The sequence below is a fragment of the Rhinoderma darwinii genome, chromosome 11 (assembly GCF_050947455.1).
Source record: "Rhinoderma darwinii isolate aRhiDar2 chromosome 11, aRhiDar2.hap1, whole genome shotgun sequence".
NCBI classification, from domain to species: domain Eukaryota; kingdom Metazoa; phylum Chordata; class Amphibia; order Anura; family Rhinodermatidae; genus Rhinoderma; species Rhinoderma darwinii.
The window spans coordinates 85003649-85028601 of NC_134697.1; the positions used below are offsets into that span (position 1 = coordinate 85003649).

At 45.5% G+C, this 24953-nt stretch overlaps 1 protein-coding gene across 5 annotated transcripts in view; it reads right to left on the minus strand.

Annotated features, from left to right (window-relative positions):
• Window positions 1–22586, minus strand: part of KDM2A (lysine demethylase 2A) — an 86798-nt gene extending 64212 nt beyond the window's left edge. For 2 of the 5 annotated variants that reach the window (XM_075841925.1, XM_075841923.1), the window contains exons 1-11: window positions 21854–22152; window positions 12682–12781; window positions 9606–9744; window positions 9436–9514; window positions 9284–9330; window positions 8065–8243; window positions 6545–6651; window positions 4502–4595; window positions 3581–3734; window positions 1402–1517; window positions 1174–1300 (exon numbers count right to left, since the gene is read on the minus strand). In XM_075841925.1, the coding sequence (XP_075698040.1) occupies window positions 1174–1300; window positions 1402–1517; window positions 3581–3734; window positions 4502–4595; window positions 6545–6651; window positions 8065–8243; window positions 9284–9330; window positions 9436–9514; window positions 9606–9744; window positions 12682–12717 (1078 nt within the window). In that variant the 5' untranslated portion in view covers window positions 12718–12781; window positions 21854–22152. Of the gene's footprint in view, window positions 1–1173; window positions 1301–1401; window positions 1518–3580; window positions 3735–4501; window positions 4596–6544; window positions 6652–8064; window positions 8244–9283; window positions 9331–9435; window positions 9515–9605; window positions 9745–12681; window positions 12782–21853; window positions 22153–22538 lie in introns of those variants that run through there. The other 3 variants (XM_075841927.1, XM_075841926.1, XM_075841924.1) reach the window with 2 other exon arrangements.
• Window positions 22587–24953: the final 2367 nt, after the last annotated feature.

Here is a 24953-nt window from a genome sequence, read left to right on the forward strand (position 1 = left end):
CTTGGTGTATCTGCGTGCTCCCGATACCACTGTATCAGCCATAGCGGCTGCTATGGGGCCCGCGTGCCGCCCGCCGATGCACAGCGGCCCTGCTATTAGCCACTATGGCTGGTACAGCAGGAGCAAAGCCACATTCAATAGTATCTGCGTCCTTATGCCTCATGCACACGACCGTTGTGACACTCGGGCCGTTTTTGACGGCATCCAAGTGGCACCTGTTAGTCTTCACGAACCCATTCACTTTAGCGGGTGAATCGGGTCCGTGAAAAATGGTCCAAGTCTCTGATTAGAGGAAAGATAGGACATGTCTGATCTTTCCTCGGACCACTGACGGGACTCAGTGTGCATGAGGCGTTAGGACAAAGATACTATTGAACAGTACGTCAGAGCAGGGAGTCATCTGAGAGAGGGAGGCAGAACTTCTAAACGCTGCACTAAAGAAAACAAAAATTATTTAGAAAAAAGTTTCCTTTTACATTAACAGGGCTTGGAACATGGAAATGTATCTTGGGAATACCCCCTTAGTGCACATATTAATGGCCTATCCTGAGGAGAGGTCGACAATTTTAATCGATCTGTCGGGGTCCAACTCTCAGCGCTTGTACTCTTCATCACGGTCACGGCTCGCACGGTGAATCTCTGACTCTGACACACTTGTAGTGGCGGTTCACAGTATTACAACCTTCTCCTATTCACTTCAATGTAATACTGTGAACCGCCACTAGTGCGAAACAACGTCAAATTTATGCTATTGGAAAACCCATTTAAGGAGTTAATAGTCATGCAATTGATTAATGTAAATATTAAAAGGGTAACAGAATGTTTTTTTGAACGTTTAGACATATAGAGACACGGCAGACGTTTTGATCGTGGGGGTCCGAGTACCGAGACCCCCACCGATCACTAAAACGAAGCGGCAGAAGTGCTTGGGTGAGCGCTGAACCGCTTCGTTTCTGATCGGCTTTCCTCAGAAAGTCAAGCAGTTGGTGTACGGACTCAGACTTGTTATTGAGCCTGTACACCGAATGCTCAGGGAAGAAGCGTCTCAGTTCTCATACGTTTCTGCCACTTCGTTTCAGAAGTTTTTTGAACGTTAAGTTACCCTTTACAGCACCAATAGTGTTACTAAAAGCATAACCTGCCAAGGGGTACCACATCCAGAGAGGCACTCACCTATGCTCAGCGACTCCCTCTGGAAGTCCTTGGTTAGATGAGATCTCCGGGTCATGCAGTAAATATATCGCTCCAGCACGTACCAACACATCTCATAATAAAAAGGGTAGCGGAACTTTGTGGGGACCTGAAAAGGGGATTTAAAAAAAAAAAAAACACAGTGAGTTGATGTCCGCTGATTTTTCTATTTGGGCTTGTTGCTTTGTTGGACGTTTTCGTTGGACTCACCCGCGTCCGGTCTTCGATGCTATAGATACGCAGCTGCATTGGAATATTAAAACTGTGGAGAAAGTTCCCTCCAAAAACCAGAGTGTCCTGAGGAGTGTACACGGCGTGGATCCAGCCTGTCAAAGCAAAACATCTGTGAGAGCCAATAGCAACCCAAACGGCATCCTGAAAAAGACAACTCCTGTTTAACCCCTAAACTACCACCCCCGTGTGCTTTTATGGCAACCATTAAAAAGGCTTTTTATCTTCCACGAGATGAAGCACTGTAGGATCAAGTCACATGATGTAGCGCTAGCTCCGATCCTGCACAATGAGCAGGGAGCTCGGTCTCCTACGGCATCAGTAATGGCAGCTGGCAGCGCAGGTCGATGCAGTTTTAGAAGCAAAATCGTTAAGACAATTGATATAGAAATTACTTTGACAGTCCTGCATTATAATAATTTTCTATATAACTGGAGATAAACCTTAAATAATAGACAGACCAACAGGGCTATAGGGAAATGATGGCTTACGTATAGATGGCCCTATGGCTCAGTATTTAGCAGGGTTGCCGGACCACGACATCTGGTTTTATGGTCCCATCTCTTTCTTTCGAGTACGTCGGTTTAATCTTATATTACTTAGTTTAATGGTCTTCCTATAAAAATTCACAGGGGGGCGGGACAGACTACAGTATACACATGACATACAAATAATATTATAGGGGTTTTCCAGTCCCATAAAACTGGTCTATCCTCAGGATAGGTCATCAATATGTGATCATTCAGAATTCGACTGCCGGCATGCCCACCCCAGATCAGCAGTTTTAAAGGGGTTGCGGCTCTCGAACGAGCGCTGCTTCTCCTTCATTTCTACTGTGAACCGTCAACACACTCGTAGAGACAGTTCACAGTATTACAGCCTTCTCCCATTCACTTCAATGCAATACTGTGCACCGCCGCTACAAGCCTGTTGACAAAGTGAGCAGTAGAAAACACAAAGCAGCGCTCGTACGAGTGCAGCAGCAACTTCAAAACAGCTAATCGGCGGGGGTGCCGGGAGTCCTATCCCAACCGGTCACATATCACATATCATAGGCCATCAATTTTAAATGGGACTGGAAGACCCCTTTAACTACGCTAAACTGTGTATAACCTCTAGGCAACCAATTTTTGCCAAGAGAAACCACAAACGGCAATAACTAGTGCCCAAACCGCTGCTCCACTCCCAGCGCAGGTGCAGCAGTGACCATGCAGGACGAGGCCACTGAAAAGGTCTGTTAAAAGGGGTTGTCTAATGATTAAATATTACATTTCTATGGCAGATCATGCAAAACATTACTTTTTAATTGGAATCATTTAAAAAAAAATATATGCTTTTTTCTAAATATTGCTGTTATAGATTTGCTACGGCGCCCCCTGGTGTTCTTTGGACTGAATGTGTTTAGTGCCGGTGGTCACTGCAAGCCAGGCAATAAGAATGAGCCCAGTAGCAGCGGCTTCTCACCAGGACTGAACACAGCGCTGCCAACCTTCCGTAAATTCCTGGACAGTCCATAAAAATCGGGCACATTTTCCCAGTGTCCATAAATAAAAACTGATTTGTCCGTAATTTCTTGTGAAGTTGGAGGAGCTTGTACAGATTATTGGGATTGTAATTACTATCATTTTCTAGATCTTAACAGAGGCAGAGTGAAGGAAGACCTGGGGGCTTTTATTAGGCCCCTGGGCTGCCATGACAACCATCGGCAACCCGCGATTGTGTCGCGGGGGGGTGGCGATGAGCTGTCGGAGGGTGACTCCTTCCTCTTTTCAACGCCTCAGCTTGACCACAGCAAGGGGTTAAACGGCCAGGAACAGCACGATTGCTGTTCCCGGCCGTCAGTACCAGGTGTCAGCTGTAATACACAGCTAACACCCGCAGCGGATGGAGCGGCGCTCCATGCATCACCCCCCACACCAGGACGTGCTATTACGTCGTGGAGCGCGAAGGGGTTAATGATTCAGTTTAAGAAATGTTTGTTTCGCGTGATTTCACAAAGAAATTGAATAATTACGTTGTGGGAGACTTGAAAAGACTTCATATCACCTTTGACTTCATTTTCACCGCGTTATAGAAAAAGGAGTTACATTTTCGGCTATAAGGAAATTATTATCCACCCGGCATGAGATAGAACATGGGGCGCCATCCACGGTAGTACCTGAAGGGATAACAAACGTGTAGCCTTGCTTTAGTTCAACGCGCTGGCAGTCGGTCACTCGATCCCCTAGAAAGATGTCGCCTTGTTTGCCGGACAGCAGCCAGTTCTCGTACATTTCCAGATTCTGGTCTGTGGGTGGAATCAGCCAGAAGACCTATGTGAGGAAACCATGAAGTCAGTCACATCGTACATATAGATCTACTGCTCCGAGACCTCAGCTCTCCCAGCCACTTCTAGCTGCTGCAGGGTCTATCTGCCTCTATTGACCTGCATTTCCCAAGATGAAATATGTACCAGGCAAAGTACAGCAGAAAATACATCTCCCCGAATGGACTGGACCACAGGATCTCAGTGCGGACGGCCAGAAAACATTTACGACCCGACCTCGTTGTACGTCAATCCCATTTCTATAGGTCATTCAAAGATTCAGACAAATGTGGCGATACCAGAACGCATATCTGTAAGTCGTGGCCAAGAGGAAATCATTTGATTCCGGTCAAGTCATTCCAACCTAAAGAAGTTTGTCCATCTTGGACATTTATAGCATATCCATAGGATTTGCCATAAATATCCGATAGTTGCAGGTCCCACCTCTGGGACCTGCACCTCTCTCTAGATAGGGGGCCCCCTGACCACCATCCTACCTCGCTCCTCTGCCGCTACTGCCTGACGAGGTGGTCAGGAGTACGAAAACCACTGACCTACGCGGTTTCCGTAACTTCCATAGAAGTGAACGACACTCTCATGGTCAATCACGGACTGGGACGACCTGAGGGGTCCTGCGCGGGGTCCTCTGCTCTATGACGTTCATAGGACATATGGAGGAGGGTGGTCTACCGGAGAGGACCTCTTTAAGAAGCTTTATTCTAGAGCGCCACCTTTGTCCTTGATGAGAAGGTACAAGTAAACTGACATAATTACCTTGCCTCCTCGTAGGATGTGGTACCATACGGATGTACCCCCAAAGTCTACGTGGAAATCCGTGTAGCAGCCCCTTACACTCATGAGGCAGTACCTAAGATAGGAAGAGAACGTCAGACAGGCACAAACAATAAAATACTTATATGCAGTAAAATGTCTATCTTGCATTAACGGCATAAGGCAGCTACCAGATTATAAAGCATCTCTCATTACGGGACCGACAGAGAAAATATCAGCGAGGATTGAGGTCCCCCAGGAAGCCACGACCCCAAAATAAAATACACGACAATCAGTCAACTTTTTAACCAGATAAGACCTTTAAAGGGTTGTCCTAAGATTAAATGTTATCCCCTAACCACAGGATAGATAACATGCTGATCGGTGGGAGTCTGACCGCTGGGAACCCCACCGATCACGAGAACGGGTATGCTGCTCATCCGAAAGGAGCAGCAGGTTGCGCATGCGCACTGCCGCTTCATTCCCTGTCTATGGCACTGCCGGAGATATACATACAGCGTTCGGCTATCTCCGGCAGTGCCACATAGAATGAATGGAGCCGCTGGGCGCATGTGTGACCGTCAGCTCCATTCATTGAGAGGAACGGGGCCCCCTTCTTGTGATCAGCGGTCGGACCCCCACCAATCAGCGTGTGATCATCTATCCTGTGGTTAGGGGAGAACATTTCATCTTGGGAAAACCCATTTAATTGGTTTTCTCTGTTCATTCTTTACTTCCTACCCTCACAAGTTTCCAGATAATTGGTTAGTCCTGATTATTGCCAGTTGCACACAACCTTGTGCCAGTTTTTCACAGCATCCGAGTGGCACCCAATAGTTTTCATGGACCCATTCACTTTAGCGGGTGAGTTGGGTCCGTAAAAATGAACCCAACTCTCCGACCTGTGGAAAGAGAGAACACGTCCTATCTCTCCACGGATCATGGACAGGACCCGGCCGGCACACAATGGTCGTGGGCAGCAGGCATGAGAGTTCTCAATGACTAGGTGGCAAATTAAAGTTATTTTATTGTATACACACAAGTGTATGCATATGATTTTTTTCCTAGCCCATAATGCACAGGGGAAGCCGACTGGTACTAAACAGGGGCATAGCCAACGTTCTCCTATAACCAACACAAACTGCTTAGTATAAAGCAGAAATAAAATAGGTCACAGGTTTTTGCGACCTTCACCAAATATCCACTCGGGTCCCTTGAAGGATCAGCTATAAACACATTTTAAACAAAGTTCTCGCCCAAAACAAGGTAAATCTGATGTTACAGCCCAGGACCTTATTAATAGGGATGTGGCATTTATTACAATACAATGTGTTATTCCTCTGGCTCCCTAACATGGCGGGGCGATCATATCCACAGGACAGGTCATCAATATATGAGCGGTGGAGGTCCGACACCCGGACCCCGCACCAATCAGCTGTTCTGGCTGTCTCCGGATGTTGTGCAGAGGTCGGTGCCGGACGCAGGTGGCTGTGGTCACAGTATAGCGGCCAAGCGAATGGGAGCAGAGCAGTACGGAGTCATCTGCATGACATCCGGTGCCTGAGGCAGCCTGATCAGCTGATCGGTACGGGGTCCGGGTGTTGGCCCCCACCGATCATATACTGAAGACCTATATACTGTGACTAGGTCTTCAGTATGAAAAACCACCACGTGCCCGGACAACCCTTTAAAAGTGGTTTGATGGCACTGTTGGCTTATCCGCGCTCCAAACGCAAGCGGCACCAAGGAGGTGTTATATTCTGGAAGAGTCGCTGACATAGTGGCCACCAGCACAGCTACAGTGTCAGAGAGAAGATAAAATAGTCACTACTGCCCAGAACAACTCACTTTTTACTTCTTTACTTCATGAATTTGGAGGGGACCAGGGGGGGGGAAATCACAATATCAGATCTCACACACGCGTCACATTTACATATAAGGAATATTGATCCAAAACAGTCGCTGTGAAAACAGATCCCAGGAGACGTCATCCATATAACCCGCACAGTAGCCCCGCACTATGGAGGACCCCTGGGAAGCACTCACTTCTGTACTTTGGGGTACTGCATCCCATGGATGACATTCGTGGATTCAGTCTGCCGGTCCTTCAAGTGTCTGGGCCAGATGTTGTCCACCCAGTCTATTTGATCAACCTGTTTAGAAAAAAAAACAAAGTGCAACACAATTAGGAGGGGAAGCTCGACGGGCCGAGGCAAAGAAACAGGTGGAGACTGGAGATGAAGTGCAGAGACATGCTGGTAGAGGCAGACAACATGAACGACAGAAGTGAATGTGGGAAAATGAGTAAGAAAGGAGGCGACAACCGAGAGAGGTGGACACACGTCAAACGAGAGTCGCCCTGAAAGATTCGGTTCTGCTGATGTCCATGGGCAGTTACTTGGACAATACATCAGCTTTTGGTCCCCCGTTCTCCTTATCGCTGGGGGTCCTAGCAGTCGTACCCCCGGCGATCCCACATGTATCCCTTGATCCTGTGGATACATGTGTTTTGTGAAACAACCCCTTTAAGAGTAAGTGCACACAAGACGCATACACTGCAGGAAAAGTACACGGTGTATCCGCCCGTATTCCGTCTGAAAAGCCGCACCAAATTGTGGTGCAGTTTTTCGGGCGGAATCGCAAATGCAGAAAAAAATAATAATAAAAGAATACATTCCCCCGGTGTTGTCATGGCAACATGTCCCTCTATTCGTAGTGCCCGGCCTCCTGGGATGACGCTGTAGTCCATGTCACTTATATAGCCTTTGATTGGCTGCAACGGTCACATGGGATAAAACATCCTCCCAGAAGGCCGGGCTGCACGCAGAACAGAGAATCGGGACTATTAGTTTACTATTTTAAACGGAAAAAAAGGTTTAGGTGTTTTTTTTTTCTAATTTGCCATTTTTGCGGCGGAATCTCACCTTTTCCGCTGTAAAAACTGCAACATTGCCTATTTGTTGCGGGTTTTACATCTTCATTAAATTCAATGGGGAAAACACGCAACATAGGAGAAGCGTTTAAAAAAAAACACGCGGTGCAGGTCAATTTATGAATGGTTTCTCAAGGAAATCCTAAAAGGGTTCTCCACTTTGGACAATCACTATTTTTTTTTAGAGGGGTCCTTTGACAATAAGCTGATCACGAAGTGTCCAGCTGCTCGGACCCTCAGCGACCATCTGCAATCTATGGGGAAACATGGCAGCAAATGTGTAATGTCCCTGCAGCGCCAGCACTGGAGAGATTAAGAATTACACCGTGCCCATTTGTATAATTGGGTTGTCTGTGTAATGCAGGACAGGTCCACAAGAGTAAGAGACACTCTTTGTAACCGCTCTGCACTCCGGGCAAAAGGTGAGGATCCTAAACGGCGGACTCTCCCCAATTAATTCAGAATTCCCTATAAGGGTGTATGAAAATGGGTTTTCTAAACCGGACGCCCCCATTGAGAGGTTTTGCCGTGGTGACCGTTCCATCTTTAAGACAAGTAACGAAAGGTCAGAAGAAGGTAAATGAAGTGAAGAGTCCAGAGAAGGTATGAGAAGTGGGATTCTGGGACTGCTGACCGTGGCCGGTCTTTGGACCAAGTTCTCCAGTTTAGTATGGCTGAACTCCAGGCTGATCACATTGTACAGCTTCTCTCTCTCTTCTGCGGGGGTTTCATAGTACTTTGCCCACTGTGCCATGGTCATCTCTATGCCCTTCTGTGTGCCCACGTCCATCACATCCACAATACGCTTGCTCCCTAGAAAAGAAAACGTATTATGTGCCAGGTTTACAGACTGCATAGACCCCCAATCCCCTCCGCATGACACCGTAATAATAATAATAGATCTTATAATGTCAAAGTTTGAGGATTACATAAGATTTACTTCTGACCCCGTGAACGGCCTGATTGAAGTGTCTGCTCACATTCAGGTATATGCAGTATATACTTTTTATATAGTGTTTGCCTACATAAAATCAGTCACATTACTGCTTTCATGAGTCAATGGGTTAAAAAAAAAAAAAAAAAAAAAAAGCAGTAAACGTGACATCGGTCACCATCTTCTGTCAAGTTTTGGTTTCATTTAGAGCGGCCCTCCGGTCCCAGGACATTTTAAACGTGATGCTGTGTATGGAGCAATGTTACCTGGTGCCCCTCTGTTGTGGCTCTGCCGTTTTAGTTTCCTCTCTGTGTTGTCCCAACACGGCTGCAGCGCCTCTTTGACTACAAGTCTAAGACACTCCCACTGTTCTCGGATTGGCCACAGCTGTTCACGCGAGCAGTTCTGTCCAATCCGTGAACAGTGGGAGTGTCTAAGACTGTCTAGGAAGTGCTGCAGACATTTTGAGACAACACAGAGGGGACACTAAAACAGCAGAGGGGCAGCAGGTAATATTACTCAATATATCCCATCATATTTAGCATTTTGTCCTGTTACCGGACGTTCGCTTTAATTCTTCTTTGTTATTTGCAGGAAGAACTGTCTGATAAATGATAAGGCCACTATTACGGCCCCCACCAGGCTTTGTCACACTCCTGAATGTAAAATCTCACCAGTTATGCAAATTTGGCATTCAGGAGTCTGAGAAAGTTGAAGGCCAGGTTGGAAGCTGTATTATTAGCAGCCCTAGAAAGGCGACCATACTGGGCATGTGCCACCTTGTGTAGATCAGCATGGTCACCCGCGGCAGGAGAAGACAGCGGGCGGGCGGTTGCGCTGGACTTTGGTGTGGGATTTTGAATGGCGTTGGGAGGGGAAGGTGTCAATAAAATGCACTCAGTATTATAGCTCTACTAACCTACAAACAGCTTCACATCGCTCACACTGAAGGTGGGGTCCGGCATTCTAGAAAAAGAGAAATCAGAGAACGTGAGCATGACCAGAGGAACCCCCCAGTTATAAACCCCCCAAAAAAAGCTCCAAACACGGCGCCGACAGAAATCGACTTGCCTGATGCCAAGCCCTTCAGAGCTTTTGAATATCAGCGGGTCCCGGAGTCCCCCCTCCTGGATGTATCGCATGTTGAAGTCTGGAGGCAGGAGAAGAACGGTAATGAATGAGGAAGAGGAGGGGGTAATGAGACCAGGGGTACAAGCCCCCGGCACTACTTAGGCTCTGACCTTTGCCCTCCATGTAGATGATGAAGTTGGAGTTGTACTTGTGGCTGCGCAGCTTCTCTTCCAAGTCAAACATTCTCTTGCCCTCGATCTCCTCGTCTGAAATGCCGTCATCTTCGTACTTTCTACGGCGCGTGCGTCTCTGGAAGGACCAATCACAGAGATCTAGTTTTAGATGCTGAAAACCTGTCCTGGCCCAGCACACACTGCTGTGGGTTTGCTACAATGTATCCAGTCAGGTAAATCCTCAGTGAGCAGAACAGCCCTATGCCCCGTCTTCAGGATGATAGACAAAGGCCGCATTTAAACGGCCGCATTTTAGGGATCACATTACGGCTGCAAGTGCCGGCCCAAATCGCGGGTCTAATGGCCCACAGCTAACAACTATGCTGCTGCGGTAAGACCAGGACTTGAAGCGGTAAAACTTGTCAGAATTTCTGCCGTCTGAGTGAGGTCTAATATACACTGACACATTGTTACAGAAACCCCGAGATATGATAGCAGGACTAGGTCAGGGTGGGTTTTAAGCCTCTGAATGCAAAAAATGTTTTCAGTCACATCAGACAGAAACCTTCTGGTCCAGAAATCCTGATAACCCCAAAAAAATTGCCCAATGCGGTGTGGGTGCGTCTGAGTGGGCGCGTCTCTGTGTCCAGGCGCTTCAAAATATGTGACCCCTGGAGCCAATCACAGGTTGCAGTGGCCGCACCTGATGAAAGTAACAAATGAAAGTACTATGTGGAGCGAATATTCAGCCAGATTTACCTGCGTGTTCCGGGTTGTATACGCTGCACACTTTTCTGCAGCGTATACGCCCTGTGTGAACGTGCTCTTAAGGCCCAAATAGGTTGGGTCCCAACCCCCTTCCAACTGCAGCCACCTTTCATTTTATAGTTTCTTTTTTTGCAGAACGGGTTGGTGTTTTTAATGACATCATTTAAAGTACTGAGAAACGTAAACACATTTTGCGCGGTGGAATGGAAAGAAAACAGCTTAATTTTATTGCCGGCGAGCTTGGGTTTTTATGAATACCATTTTGGAGTATCACTTCATATTTTATATTTTTGGTAGGAAAGGGGGGCAGCGTTCACTGTGTGGGATAAACAACGCTATATTGGAATGGTTCAGACTTTTACGAGTGCGGAAATGACAATCATGTTTCATTTATTTACATTACGGTACTTTAGGGAAAACATTTTTAAAAAATGTTGTTTTATTGTTAATTTTTTTTTCTATATTCCTAAAAAAAAAAAAAAAGTTACAAATGTTTAAAGGAACAGTGTTACCACAATTTTTTTTTTATATGTTAAAGATGTTAGTGCTTTATTAAAAACGTTTATATTAATTTGTGTGTTTGTGTTTTACTTTTTCTTATTTTTACACTTTTTCTTCCCTATGGGGGCTGCCATTTTTTTGTCCATTTCTGTATGTGTCGATTAACGACACATACAGACATGGAATACGGCAGCTCCAGTCCCATAGGGACTGCGAACGGGGCCCGTTCCATCCACTTCAATGTACGCCGTCTGTGTGGGAACGGCGCATGCGCCGCTCACACACAGTCCAATTTGAAATGCGCGCCGTCCGGCGCCATTTTCCTGTGGACCGGAAGTCGCGGACGGACAGTAAGATTACTACTTCCGGTCGTGGCTTCCGGACTTGTGCACATGGAGCAGCGGCAGCAGACGGAGCGGACGGGCCGGAGGGAGCCGCGGCGGCAGGAGCAGGTAAGAGATTTCTATGTATGTTCGAGTTTGTGTGTGTTTACTACTGTATGTAAACCTACTACACTGTGTGTTAGCCCAAAAAATGGTGACACACAGTGTAGGAGGTTAGACCGTTCAATCCCCTCGTTTCTCCCGGCACTAGCCAGGATAAAGGAGGGGGGGATTCTCAGAGCTCACTAGAGCGAGGGCTTTTTACCCAATTTTGCAGCATAAAGCAATGTGGTTGCTTTACCACATGCAATGCTGCAATTTTGGGAATGGCTCCATCTAGTGACCAGCAATGGAAAATATTATAAATTAGAATCCAATTTATAATATTTCCTGACTCGTGAAAAAAAAAAAAAAATTAGAACAATGTTTAATCACCTATACACTAATTGTTTAACTAAAAAAAATAATAATCATGTTTTGCTGGCAACACATTCCCTTTAAGTCCCACGTGTACGACGCATTGCAATACTTATGCAGTGCAGGGATTTGTGTTTTTGCCTCTGACAGGGCTTAAAGAGAACATTTCACCTGCCCATACAGGTGCAACCCTGTCTCACGTTACACTTTACGGCCCATTACACGCTGCACTCCACTGTACATGTATGGGGAGGTGAAAGGTTCTCATTAAAGAGCTGTCCCCTCTCCTGACACGTCTGTTTTAGGAAATACTTGTATTCCCCATGAAATAACAATTCTGGAGCATCTTTTCTTAGAACCCTATGTTGTGCCGTTCCTCTTTTATTCCTCCTACAAATTATGAAAAATTGAGAACTGGGTGTTACGAGTTGGGGGGGGGGGTGCCCCTACACAGTCTGCTACTGTCCAATCAGTGCTGACAAAGACAGACTGTAAGGACACGCCCTTTGACTAGAAGAATTTATTCATAAATTCCTAGGAGTAATAACAGAGGAACGGCACAATGCGAAGTCATAAGAAAAGAGGATGCAGAATTTATATTTCATGGGGAATAGAAGAATTGACTAAAATAGACATGTCAGGAGAGTTGAATGAAAGGATAGAGTTTGTTAGGCCTCCGGCTGCTTTGATGATGTGCAATCGCATCCTGGGGGGGGGGGGGGGGGACGGACAGAGGGAGCCCCTTCTCTGTCTAACAGCTTAGATGGTGTGGCAGCTATTGACCGCAGCATCTAAGAGATTAAATGACCGGAATCGGAGTTCTCCCCGGTCCCACTCATTAAAGCAGGGTGTCAGCTGTATTACACAGTGGACGCCCGCAGCATTGGGAGTGGGCTCAGTACGTAATCTGCTCCATACTCCCCCCTCTGACTTCTGCTGTAAGTATAAGGTGTAAAAGAACCTAAAAGAAAAAAAACTTCACTGAAAAGGAGGGTGTCACATACCAGTCTACGACTGTAGCGCGCTTGCTCCTCCTCCATCTCTCAGAATCTCCCGCCTCACGAGAGCACCGGACTCTTCACAGGGATCTTCAGACTCCGTTACCTGTAAAAACACAAAAAAAAAGAGAAAATTGTCACATTTCTAAAAAGGTGGAAACTGGACAATAGACACAAAAGATCACAACAAATGAGGACTCCGTTACTGCACCGAACGGGATCTTCAAATTACTACACAAGACCATCCATGGGTGAAATCCTAAAGCGTCTGTGACAGGACTCCAAGATGTCTGCCTGCGGGACGAGCCAGATCAATGGCGTGGATTTCCTCCGGCACAGCAGCACTGGATCATTTGGTTGGGGCAGCACCAGCCCCATGGTCTATCCAACTATCAAGAGCAAAACCTAAGGCGGGTCCATGGCGGAAAATTTGCTTTGTTCTTACACCAACATCCAACTGAGAGATTCGGACATAACCCTCTAAATGTGTCCATAGGGCCCCATTCGCCTAGCGAAGGCCAAACAGTCCCCTTTTGGCCTCCGTTGGGCTGGTATATGTCAGGATACTTTTTTATAGGTTTTTAAAATATGAGCCTATGGGTGGCAAGTGCCACTCTGTGTGCCACGTATAGAAAACATGATAGTGGTTAGGCTCGGCCCACTAGCACAGAGACTACTGAGAATTAGAGAAAGCACCTGCAGAGGGGAAAACTGCTAAACAATGCAGAATACAAGTCATATAATGGCCAGGAATAGTTATTCCTCAGGTACACAGACGACAGCTTATTCTGAAAATCAGATGAAAGAAAAAAAAAAAGTTCAGAAATTGGCCAGCGGTGCTGTTTTTAACCTGCAGCATAAATTGACCATTGCTATGTAACCTAAACCGGCGGATCCGCGGCAGAGAGGGGCAACTGGAGGGTACCAGGTAATATATTACTCCATATTTCCACATTCATCATCATGATGGTATACGGCCCCATGCACACAACCGCAGTGTTTCTTACGGTTCACAAATACAGATCTGAAGTCATCCGCATATCCGGCACGCTGTCCCCACATGTGATCCGTATTTACAGATCCGCAAAAAAGAGGGAGGCTACAAGTCATGTCACCCACATGTCTCAATCCCTTGAAAAGGTCACATGATCACTTAGACGACATTTTCTTGGGGAATCCCCTGCCCACGCTGTCCGCAATTTTGCACGTGCCAACAGACTTCTATGGGTGTCCGTACTGCAATTGCAGACAAGAATAGGACAACTTCTATATTTTGCAGATCATTTCTATGGCCCGGACACACCCCTGTAAATATATGGAAAGGTGTCCGTGGCCCATAGAAATGAACGGGTGCGCAGATTATCCGTAATTACACATATACACACTACTGTTGTTTTTAAGTCCTGAGCGGAGAGCTGCTGGACACACATGCGCTCCCCACAGCATAAATGATCCTGTTTCCTGCAGCAGCCAATAGAAAGAGCTTTCTGCCCTGCTTGTCAGGGAAGGAGCAGAGACTCTGCAGCAGCATAGCAGTTTAGCGGAGGAGACTCCTTCTGCAAGGGACTGCACTGTCAGCGGCTAGAGGATAAAGGAGACCGATTCTGCTCAGAGCCCCCTCAGGTATCTGTGGCCTATAAAACAAAAATACCAGAAAAATCCACAATTTGACTGCATCATGTGAATACATGCCTGACCCATTGATGAAGCGAGTAATCATCAGGCAGGGGTTGTATAAGCATGTGGTCGCTGAGGTGGTACAAACACGCCAGAAAGATGGGTGTGGGCACACCTGTTCACCTAGTCTGAGCAATGTACTATAATCTATGAATGTAACACGCAGCCATGCACACGCACATATAGACTGGCACACCACAGGCAGAAGAAGAAAACAATCGCTTACATGAGCCCGGACACGTTTCACATCGTCCCATAGGAAGTCATGAAAACGAAGGAGAATGACTGCAGTGGGTCCATACAGGAGCAGACAAGAGTGTAGTCCTGGTCTTAGGCCCCCCCCCCCCCCCAGTGGGATACCCGGCAATAGACTTCTATGTACACCATAATGTACAATCATGTTAGTACAACCCTCACAGCAAGCAGTGCTATTGTCACTCAGCCACAGGCTCTTAAGAGATGGTGCAATGATGATTTTTACAGCTAGATCAGCGATCTCATGTGATGTGCTAGGATCCCGCAATCTTGTGAGACTTTGCCGATGCCTCTATGAGGCAATTGAATTGCATGTCCGACCGCTGGGAACCCCGAAAGTCCCCAGAAGTGCTCCATGATAATAGAGGACTAGTGCGCATGCTTGACCAGCGCTCCATACATTTTTGTGCCAGAGACAGCGGTCCCGGTAATTCCATAGAAATGAATGGAGTGCTGGCCGAGAATGCGTACCAGCTCTCCACTTTTATGGCGCACGGCGGGGGACTTTAATCGATGGGGGTCGCAGCGGTCGGACCCCCAGCGATCACACATGTATCCCCTCTATCCTGTGGATACACGGGTTTCATGGGAAAACCCCTTTAACCCCCTTCTCCCGACATCCATTGTACCAGTCAAAAAAAAGTTAAATAATATGTATATACAGTGAAGGAAATAAGTATTTGATCCCTTTCTGATTTTGGAAGCTTGCCCACTGTCAAAGTCATGAACAGTCTAGAATTTTTACAAAAAAAAATCACATAGTCAAAATTATATATATGTATTTGCATTGTGCACAGAGAAATAAGTATTTGATCCCTTTGGCAAACAAGACTTAATACTTGGTGGCAAAACCCTTGTTGGCAAGCACAGCAGTCAGACGTTTTTTGTAGTTGATGATGAGGTTTGCACACATGTTAGATGGAATTTTGGCCCACTCCTCTTTGCAGATCATCTGTAAATCATTAAGATTTCGAGGCTGTCGCTTGGCAACTCGGATCTTCAGCTCCCTCCATAAGTTTTCGATGGGATTAAGGTCTAGAGACTGGCTAGGCCACTCCATGACCTTAATGTGCTTCTTTTTGAGCCACTCCTTTGTTGCCTTGGCTGTATGTTTCGGGTCATTGTCGTGCTGGAAGACCCAGCCACGAACCATTTTTAATGTCCTGGTGGAGGGAAGGAGGTTGTCACTCAGGATTTGACGGTACATGGCTCCATCCATTCTCCCGTTGATGCGGTGAAGTAGTCCTGTGCCCTTAGCAGAGAAACACCCCCAAAACATAATGTTTCCTCCTTCATGCTTGACAGTGGGGACGGTGTTCTTTGGGTCATACGCAGAATTTCTCTTCCTCCAAACACAGCAAGTTGAGTTAATGCCAAAGAGCTCAATTTTAGTCTCATCTGACCACAGCACCTTCTCCCAATCACTCTCAGAATCATCCAGATGTTCATTTGCAAACTTCAGACGGGCCTGTACATGTGCCTTCTTGAGCAGGGGGACCTTGCGGGCACTGCAGGATTTTAATCCATTACGGCGTAATGTGTTACCAATGGTTTTCTTGGTGACTGTGGTCCCAGCTGCCTTGAGATCATTAACAAGTTCCCCCCGTGTAGTTTTCGGCTGAGCTCTCACCTTCCTCAGGATCGAGGATACCCCATGAGGTGAGATTTTGCATGGAGCCCCAGATCGATGTCGATTGACAGTCATTTTGTATGTCTTCCATTTTCTTACTATTGCACCAACAGTTGTCTCCTTCTCACCCAGCGTCTTACTTATGGTTTTGTAGCCCATTCCAGCCTTGTGCAGGTCTATGATCTTGTCCCTGACATCCTTAGAAAGCTCTTTGGTCTTGCCCATGTTGTAGAGGTTAGAGTCAGACTGATTAATGGAGTCTGTGGACAGGAGTCTTTTATACAGGTGACCATGTAAGAGCTGTCTTTAACCCCTTCACGACCACCCCACGTAGATTAACGGGCTACAAAGCTGGTCGTTGTGCCTGCAGCCCGTTAATCTACGTGTGCTCCTAACAGAGCACACAGGCGCTCCCCGCAGCCCGGCATCTCCCAGTACAGGCTGCTACTAGTAGCCTTAGTACTGGGGCAAAACATTGGGTTGGATCACAGTGGTGATCCGTACCGACTAACCCCTTAATTGCGGCAGTCAATAGTGACCGCCGCATTTAAGTTGTTATAGCAACATCGGCACCCCGCTACGCGATTGCGGGGGCCGAATGTTGCGGCGGGGGGGTGATTGCTATGGAACCGGAAGCCTAACAAAGGCTTCCTATCTGCCATTACGTTAGCCGATTAGGCCCCGCCCGGAGGCGGAGCCTGATCGGCTTGCTGTCAGTGAACAACTGACAGTTCTAATACATTGCACTACATGGGTAGTGCAATGTATTAGAACATCAAACAAACAGTTGGACCTTCAAGTCCCCTAGTGGGACTAAAGAAAAGTGTACAAAAAAAGTGTAAAAAAAGTAAAAATAAAAGTTTCAAATAATAACACAAACCAGAATCGCTCTTTCTCCTTTATCAAGTCATTTATTATTGAAAAAAATAATAAAGCCATACATATTTGGTATCGCTGCGACCGTAACGACCTGAACTATAAAAATATTATGTTATTTATTCCGCACAGTGAACGCCGTAAAAAAAATACTGACATAATTGCTATTTTTTGGTCACTTTGTCTTCCAAAAATTGAAAAAAGTAGTGATCAAAAAGTCGCATGTACCTAAAAATGGTACCTATAAAAACTATAACTCGTCTCGCTAAAAACAAGCCCTCATACAACTCCGTCAACGAAAAATTAAAACCGTTATGGCTCTCACAACTTGGCGACAGAAAAAATACATTCTCTTTACAAAAGTTATTTTATTGTGCAAAAAGTTGTAAAACATAAAAAGTTCTATAAATTAGGTATCACCGGAAATCGGACTGACCCACAGAATAAAGGTAACATGTAATTTATAACACGTGGCGAACGCTGTATAAAAAGAATTAAAAAAAATAATGTCAGAATTGCCGTTTTTTGGTCACCTGGCCTCCCAAAAAAAAGGATAACAAGTGATCAAAAAGTCGCATGTACCCCAAAATGGTACCAATAAAAACTACCGCTCGTCCCGCAAAAAAACCAGCCCTCCTACCACTACGTATACAAGGACAACACTTCTCAGCAAAATGCCTCAAACTGCAAAGGTGCAGAGTGTGGACCAAAAGGGGCATAAGAAAGGACGCCATATATCAGTGAGACACCGGCCTGTGCAGAAAGGATTCTTCACAGCGTAACACACATCTATGGATTATTTTATTGTTTTTGTTTACCCCATTATTATACCACCTGACTATGCCCCTTATATACTCCGGCCCGCTTACATGTACCAGCACGTTATAAACGGAAACATCAGTAAAATTAACCTAGCCTAAAAATTCTAGACTGTTCATGTCTTTGACAGTGGGCAAACTTACAAAATCAGCAAGGGATCAAATACTTATTTCCTCCACTGTATATATATATATATATATATATATATATATATATATACACATACACACACACACACACATATACATATACTACCGTTCAAAAGTTTAGGGTCACTTAGAAATGTCCTTATTTTTGAAAGAAAAGCACAGTTTTTTTCAATGAAGATAACATTAAATTAATCAGAAATACACTCTATAGATTGTTAATGTGCTAAATGACTATTCTAGCTGCAAACGTCTGGTTTTTAATGCAATATCTACATAGGTGTATAGAAGCCCATTTCCAGCAACCATCACTCCAGTGTTCTAATGGTACATTGTGTTTGCTAACTGTGTTAGAAGGCTAATGGATGATTAGAAAACACTTGAAAACCCTTGTGCAATTATGTTAGCACCGCTGTAAACAGTTTTGCTGTTTAGAGGAGCTATAAAACTGACCTTCCTTTGAGCTAGTTGAGAATCTGGAGCATTACATTTGTGGGTTCGATTAAACTCTCAAAATGGCTAGAAAAAGAGAACTTTCATGTGAAACTCGACAGTCTATTCTTGTTCTTAGAAATGAAGGCTATTCCATGCGAGAAATTGCCAAGAAACTGAAGATTTCCTACAACGGTGTGTACTACTCCCTTCAGAGGACAGCACAAACAGGCTCTAACCAGAGTAGAAAGAGAAGTGGGAGGCCCCGCTGCACAACTGAGCAACAAGACAAGTACATTAGAGTCTCTAGTCTGAGAAATAGATGCCTCACAGGTCCTCAACTGACAGATTCATTAAATAGTACCCGCAAAACGCCAGTGTCAACGTCTACAGTGAAGAGGCGACTCCGGGATGCTGGTCTTCAGGGCAGAGTGGCAAAGAAAAAGCCATATCTGAGACTGGCTAATAAAAGGAAAAGATTAATATGGGCAAAGCACACAGACATTGGACAGAGGAAGATTGGAAAAAAGTGTTATGGACAGACGAATCGAAGTTTGAGGTGTTTGGATCACACAGAAGAACATTTGTGAGACGCAGAACAACTGAAAAGATGCTGGAAGAGTGCCTGACGCCATCTGTCAAGCATGGTGGAGGTAATGTGATGGTCTGGGGTTGCTTTGGTGCTGGTAAAGTGGGAGATTTGTACAAGGTAAAAGGGATTTTGAATAAGGAAGGCTATCACTCCATTTTGCAACGCCATGCCATACCCTGTGGACAGCGCTTGATTGGAGACAATTTCATCCTACAACAGAACAATGACCCAAAGCACACCTCCAAATTATGCAAGAACTATTTAGGGAAGAAGCAGGCAGCTGGTATTCTATCTTTAATGGAGTGGCCAGCGCAGTCACCAGATCTCAACCCCATAGAGCTGTTGTGGGAGCAGCTTGACCGTATGGTACACAAGAAGTGCCCATCAAGCCAATCCAACTTGTGGGAGGGCCTTCTGGAAGCATGGGGTGAAATTTCTCCCGATTACCTCAGCAAATTAACAGATAGAATGCCAAAGGTCTGCAATGCTGTAATTGCTGCAAATGGAGCATTCCAAGACGAAAGCAAAGTCTGAAGGAGAAAATTATTATTTGAAATAAAAATCATTATTTCTAACCTTGTCAATGTCTTGACTATATTTTCTAGTCATTTTGCAACTCATTTGATAAATATAAGTGTGAGTTTTCATGGAAAACACAAAATTGTCTGGGTGACCCCAAACTTTTGAACGGTAGTGTATATGTATATATACATATGTATATATACACATACATATATATATATATACACACATACATACACACACACACACACAAAAATAGAATTCAGCAGCACAGGCTTAAATGAAAGGGGGTGCAAGCATTAGGGAGCTGACCACTGTCATATATATATATATATATATATATATACACACACACTCACAATATATAAAAAGCATTGCCAAGCACAAAAAAAACCACATACATTCATAGACATCGGATGGCATGTACCCAAATACGGTACTACTAAAAAAAAACAACAGCTCGCTCCGCAAAAATCAAACCTCACACCACTCACTTGGAGGAACACGGCGAGACAAAAACAAATACAATAAAAAAGTATTTTTAGTGTGAAAAAGCAGTAAAACAGAAAAAATATTCTAAAAACCGTTATTGCTGCAACCGTAACAAAACGGCAAACAACGTAAATTTAAGCGGTAAAACAGCACGGTTCCATTTCTGTGGTTTTTCTCCCATTACCCCAAAAAAAGTTTATCCATAAATGATATTTGTTTTATTTTACTCAATAAGACAATTTTTATAGATTTTTTTTATTCACTTTAATAATGAATAATAATTAATTTGACTAATTATTTTTTAAATCCAACTAGAGGCCTTCACCGTGTGATTTTTTTGATCGCTTGTATAATGTTTTGGTAGAACCTCCGGCGTGGTCTCATAAACACATAGCTATGGCAGACCTGGGGGCCTCTGTAAGGCTGCGGCTGCCATGGAAACCCTTCGGCGGCCACGCGATTTCATTTTCGGACACTGATGGGTGACAGAGGGAGCCCCCTCCCTCTAAAAACTACCTAGATGCCGCAGCCGCTATTAACCGCGGCATCTAAGGGGTTAAATGGTCGGGATCGGAGGAGCAGGAGCCCGGCTATCAGACAGCTGTGCAGGGATTGGTCGCTGCGACAAGGCGGAAGCCTAAAAAGTATACAGTGTATCCGCCCTGGTGGCCACAAGGAATTCCGGACAAAAAAAAACAAAAACACACAAAGTTGTGGTGCCGATTTTTAGCCGCAATATCCACTGCGGAAACCCCGACACGCAGGATCGAGCCGTTACTGATCACATTTAAAGTTCATAACTTAGATGTGAAAGAAAACAGGTGGATCCCAGGACCTGCTGACATTGAACCCGTCAGTGCCACTGACCTGACGGATTCCAGTCTCAGCTCAAGATACAGCTGCTCAGTATACAGGATACAAAGCAGCTGTATCTAAAAAGGGAAAATAATTTATAATAAAAATTATTTACGAAGTTGCACCAAACAAAAAAACACACACACACACACATATATATATATATATATATATATATATATCTTGAGAAAGGTTCAGGAGTGAACTGAAACATTGCATATATATATAAAAAATGGAGGGTGATGACAATAGGGGAAAATAATTAAAAGCATAAGGCTTTGGCCACAAATTTTTTAGATTATTATACAATATCTGATTCTTAAACAAATCTCAGATCGAGCTGGGGGTCTCCGTACACATCCCAAGCCTCTAACACACAATATATATATATATATATATATATACACACACACACATACATACACACTTGATATAGTAAGAAAACAAAGAACACACAAGTAACAAGACCACAATGTTTGTAATATACATCAATGCTGGAGACTGTGCCCAAGAGCTGACACTTGGATCGTGAATCACAGTCAGGAATATACAAGTTTCATCTTCTTTCCAAGGCGCAGGTCACAACCCCCAGCACATGAGCAGTGTAGACAATAACAGTGGGAGCAGAATGTAGTGTACACCCCCCTTCAGCTATCACACTACATGTGCAAACTGGGACCTTTAAAAATGGCAGCGGAGACTGGGACCAGGGTAGAGCCCCGCAGCGGCTTTGTTGTGAGCTCTAAGCTGCCCGGATGTAAGCTGACAGTAGTAAACACCAGAGGAGCCCACGCTGCTCCTCACTCCACAGCGCCACAGGCTGAAGCCACCAGCGGCCACCATCCCCTCCACCACCACAGCGCCCCCTACGTCCTCACTCACCGTGCATGTCAGCCCGGCAGCCCCATTCCTTTCCAGGCTTTGTTGTGTTAATAGAGCGAGATGTCAAACCGATCCGAGATCTCACCGCCCCTCCCCTCTCTTCCTCCGTCCAAGTGACGTCACCGGGTCGCGAAGCTGACGTCACGCAGCCTCCTCAGGAAGCCTTTGCCTCAGCTGCACTCAGAAAGGAGCAGGGCGATGGACGCCGCCGGCGCCATTTTGGACCGAACCAGAAGTGACGCGACGGCCGTGTGTTTGGTGTAAGGTGGAGCCGGCCGCTCGGGAAAGTGACTGGAGAGCGAGATGGACAGAGCTAAGAGTTGATTGGCTGCGGCTCAGTAAGAGTCACTCCGATAGGTCCTTCTGGAATACCACGCCCAGAGTTATAAGGCGGGAAAGCCAATAAGAGTCAAGATGCAAACATGTATGGGGGCGTGGTTGGAATAAAACCTGTCAACCATACAAATTCAGGACAGTGATTTTTTTTTTGGAGCGTCAATAAAGAGAAACCAGATATGCCATAGCAAAGTACTGTCCGCGTGACGTCGCATTAAAAAACGCTATCATTGGTTAGAAGCTTAAAATATTCAAAGCCTTTACTAAACAGTGTCTCTCCTGTATATTAACGTATTACATTTTAATTATCTCCGCACTGTCTCTAGAAAGTTTAATAGACTCGCATTACCTTGCCTTGGATGCACGGCGAAGTGGCTGCCCAAAAGCAAAATGGCGGCTGGTGAATCCACTTCCGATCACGTGGTCTCATCAGCGAGACGTTGTTAGGCTCACGTGCGCGATGGTAGACGCTTTAACGCCGATTGGTTGGGGCTTCCTTAGTGATTTGAGGACCGCCCACCGCTAGAAAGGTCATGTGAGGCCGCGAAGTCTGATTGGTTGGTAAGGGGTGAAGAGTTCCCGGTTTTGTAGAAGACAAAGGATAATATGGCGGGTGAGGATACGGCGCAATTCTAATGTGTGTGAACGAGCTCCTGGGCTGCGGCTATCGTACACAACGGAGGCATCAACTCCAATTTTTTTTTTAGGGCACTGCTGAGGCAATGGGGTCACAAACCAAAGATGTGTAATTTCAGCCCGCTGGAGAATGTGTTTGACCTTCTTATTTATTATTATTTTGCTATTTCTGGAATTGTTGGATTTATTTTAATGGGTGAAAAATTCCCCTTTTTTTATTGTAGTAATTTTTGGCTTTTATTGGGTATATTGTAATCGCATGACTGGACGGGGTTCAGCCGCTATGACCTACCGTCAGTGCACAAATCCACGGGTCCGTCAGACTGCGAAAAACCTTCATTGTGTGTCATCAGATCCACAACATTTCGCCAGTATCGGTGAATCTGCAAATCCGGAGCGTAAAATGACTTGTCCTGAATTTTTTCAGTTCGGATTTGTGGCCCCCACACCGATCCGTGTAAATCGCCGTCATGTGCATGGGGCCACAGAAAATAATGGATCTGCAAAAATTTGGCTAAATTGCGGCTCGCAGGAAAAAAAAGTGGCACGTCCTTTGTTACTATGGTTTCCGCCTCCGACCTCCCATTGAAATGAATGGGAGGCAGAAAAACCGGCGTCGCCTGTTTCGGAGCGTTTGTAGCCTGCAGTCCTAGCATTCGCTTCAATGGCCGCAGGCGATAGACGCAGCCGAAAAATACGAGCGGGCAGTTCAAAATCTGCTTCAAAATTCCTGAAGGAATGCTGATGCATATATTTTTTTTTTCTGCCTGCAAAGAAAAAAACTCAGTGTGAACAGGACCTACAGAAGTGCAGCTGACTGCGTGCGCGAGCAGCGATGCTAGAAATACCGCGGTCATGGGACACATCATGTGACCGGTGACCCCATTATTGCTGTTGCTATTGTTGACATTCCTTCGCCCTGCCGGCTCCGGTTTGCAAAAGGGCAGAAGAATTTATTAAGACGCCATCGTAAAGACTCATTTACACGGGCCGATAATCGGGAACATTCGCGAGGACGCTCATCCAGACAATTTATTGTCCTGTCTCGGCAGCGATCATCGTTGTCGGCAGCCTCGCTCCATGTAAATCGGATGTGCTGACGGCGACGATACCGATGAGGACCAAACCGTCAAATTAACCCCTTAATGACACGGCCAATTTTAGGGGGTTTTTTTTCCTTCCAAAAGCCGTAACTTTTTTTCGCTGACCATACCCATGGCAGCAGATCGCACTATTCAGTGTGAACTGCGCACGCGCGCTTCTAACCCCATGTGCACATGCGTTCCCTAGCGCAGCGAGGACACACAACGTTACACGGTGAGAGACCAGTTGCCAAAAGGAGCAGGATCGCGGCTGGTGGAGCAGGATCGCGGCTGTCAACAGACAGCCGAGTCCCGGCTCCAGCCTACGGGACACCCGTGTAGGGCTTAGACTGGGCCGCCGTGAAAAGGCGTATTGGTGGTCACTAAGAGGTTAAATCAACATCTGACAATTACCCACAATAATGCGACCGATGGTCGGGCACCAGCTCTTGGTTATACCCCTGGGACACACGGCTAACCAATACCTGTGCTCCTAAACTCCCTATTTAACCCCTTCGGTTCCAGGGTGTCCAACTCCTAAATCCACTTTAATTGAAGTTTTGCTTACAATCTGGAGCTGGGACTTTCTGCGCGCACGGTCCCTCGCTGGGATACTTTAGTCCTTCTCCTCTGTGATACTTACCTGGTTGTGCCGCTCATCTCCCGAATACTATTCAATGTTCTGGGAAACTGAAAAATATTATTTCCGGGGTAAAATGGGCAAAAAGCAGCGATTGTAATTTTATTTGGGGGGGGTTTAGTTTTTTTTGGCATTCATCGTGCGACAAAAACGACGTGTTCACTTAATTCCGAGTTGATCTGACTACGGCGATACCAAATTTATGGGGTTTTATCTCTTACCACTATTTTTGATTTAAAAAAAAAAAAAAACAACATTTGGGGCGCCATATTCTGAGAGCCATAACTTTTTTATTTTTCAGTCTATTTAGCGGAGTGAGGGCTTATTTTTTGCGGGGCAAGCCGTAGTTTTTATTGGTACCACTTCAGGGTACATGCGACTTTCTGATCACTTTATATTTTTTGGG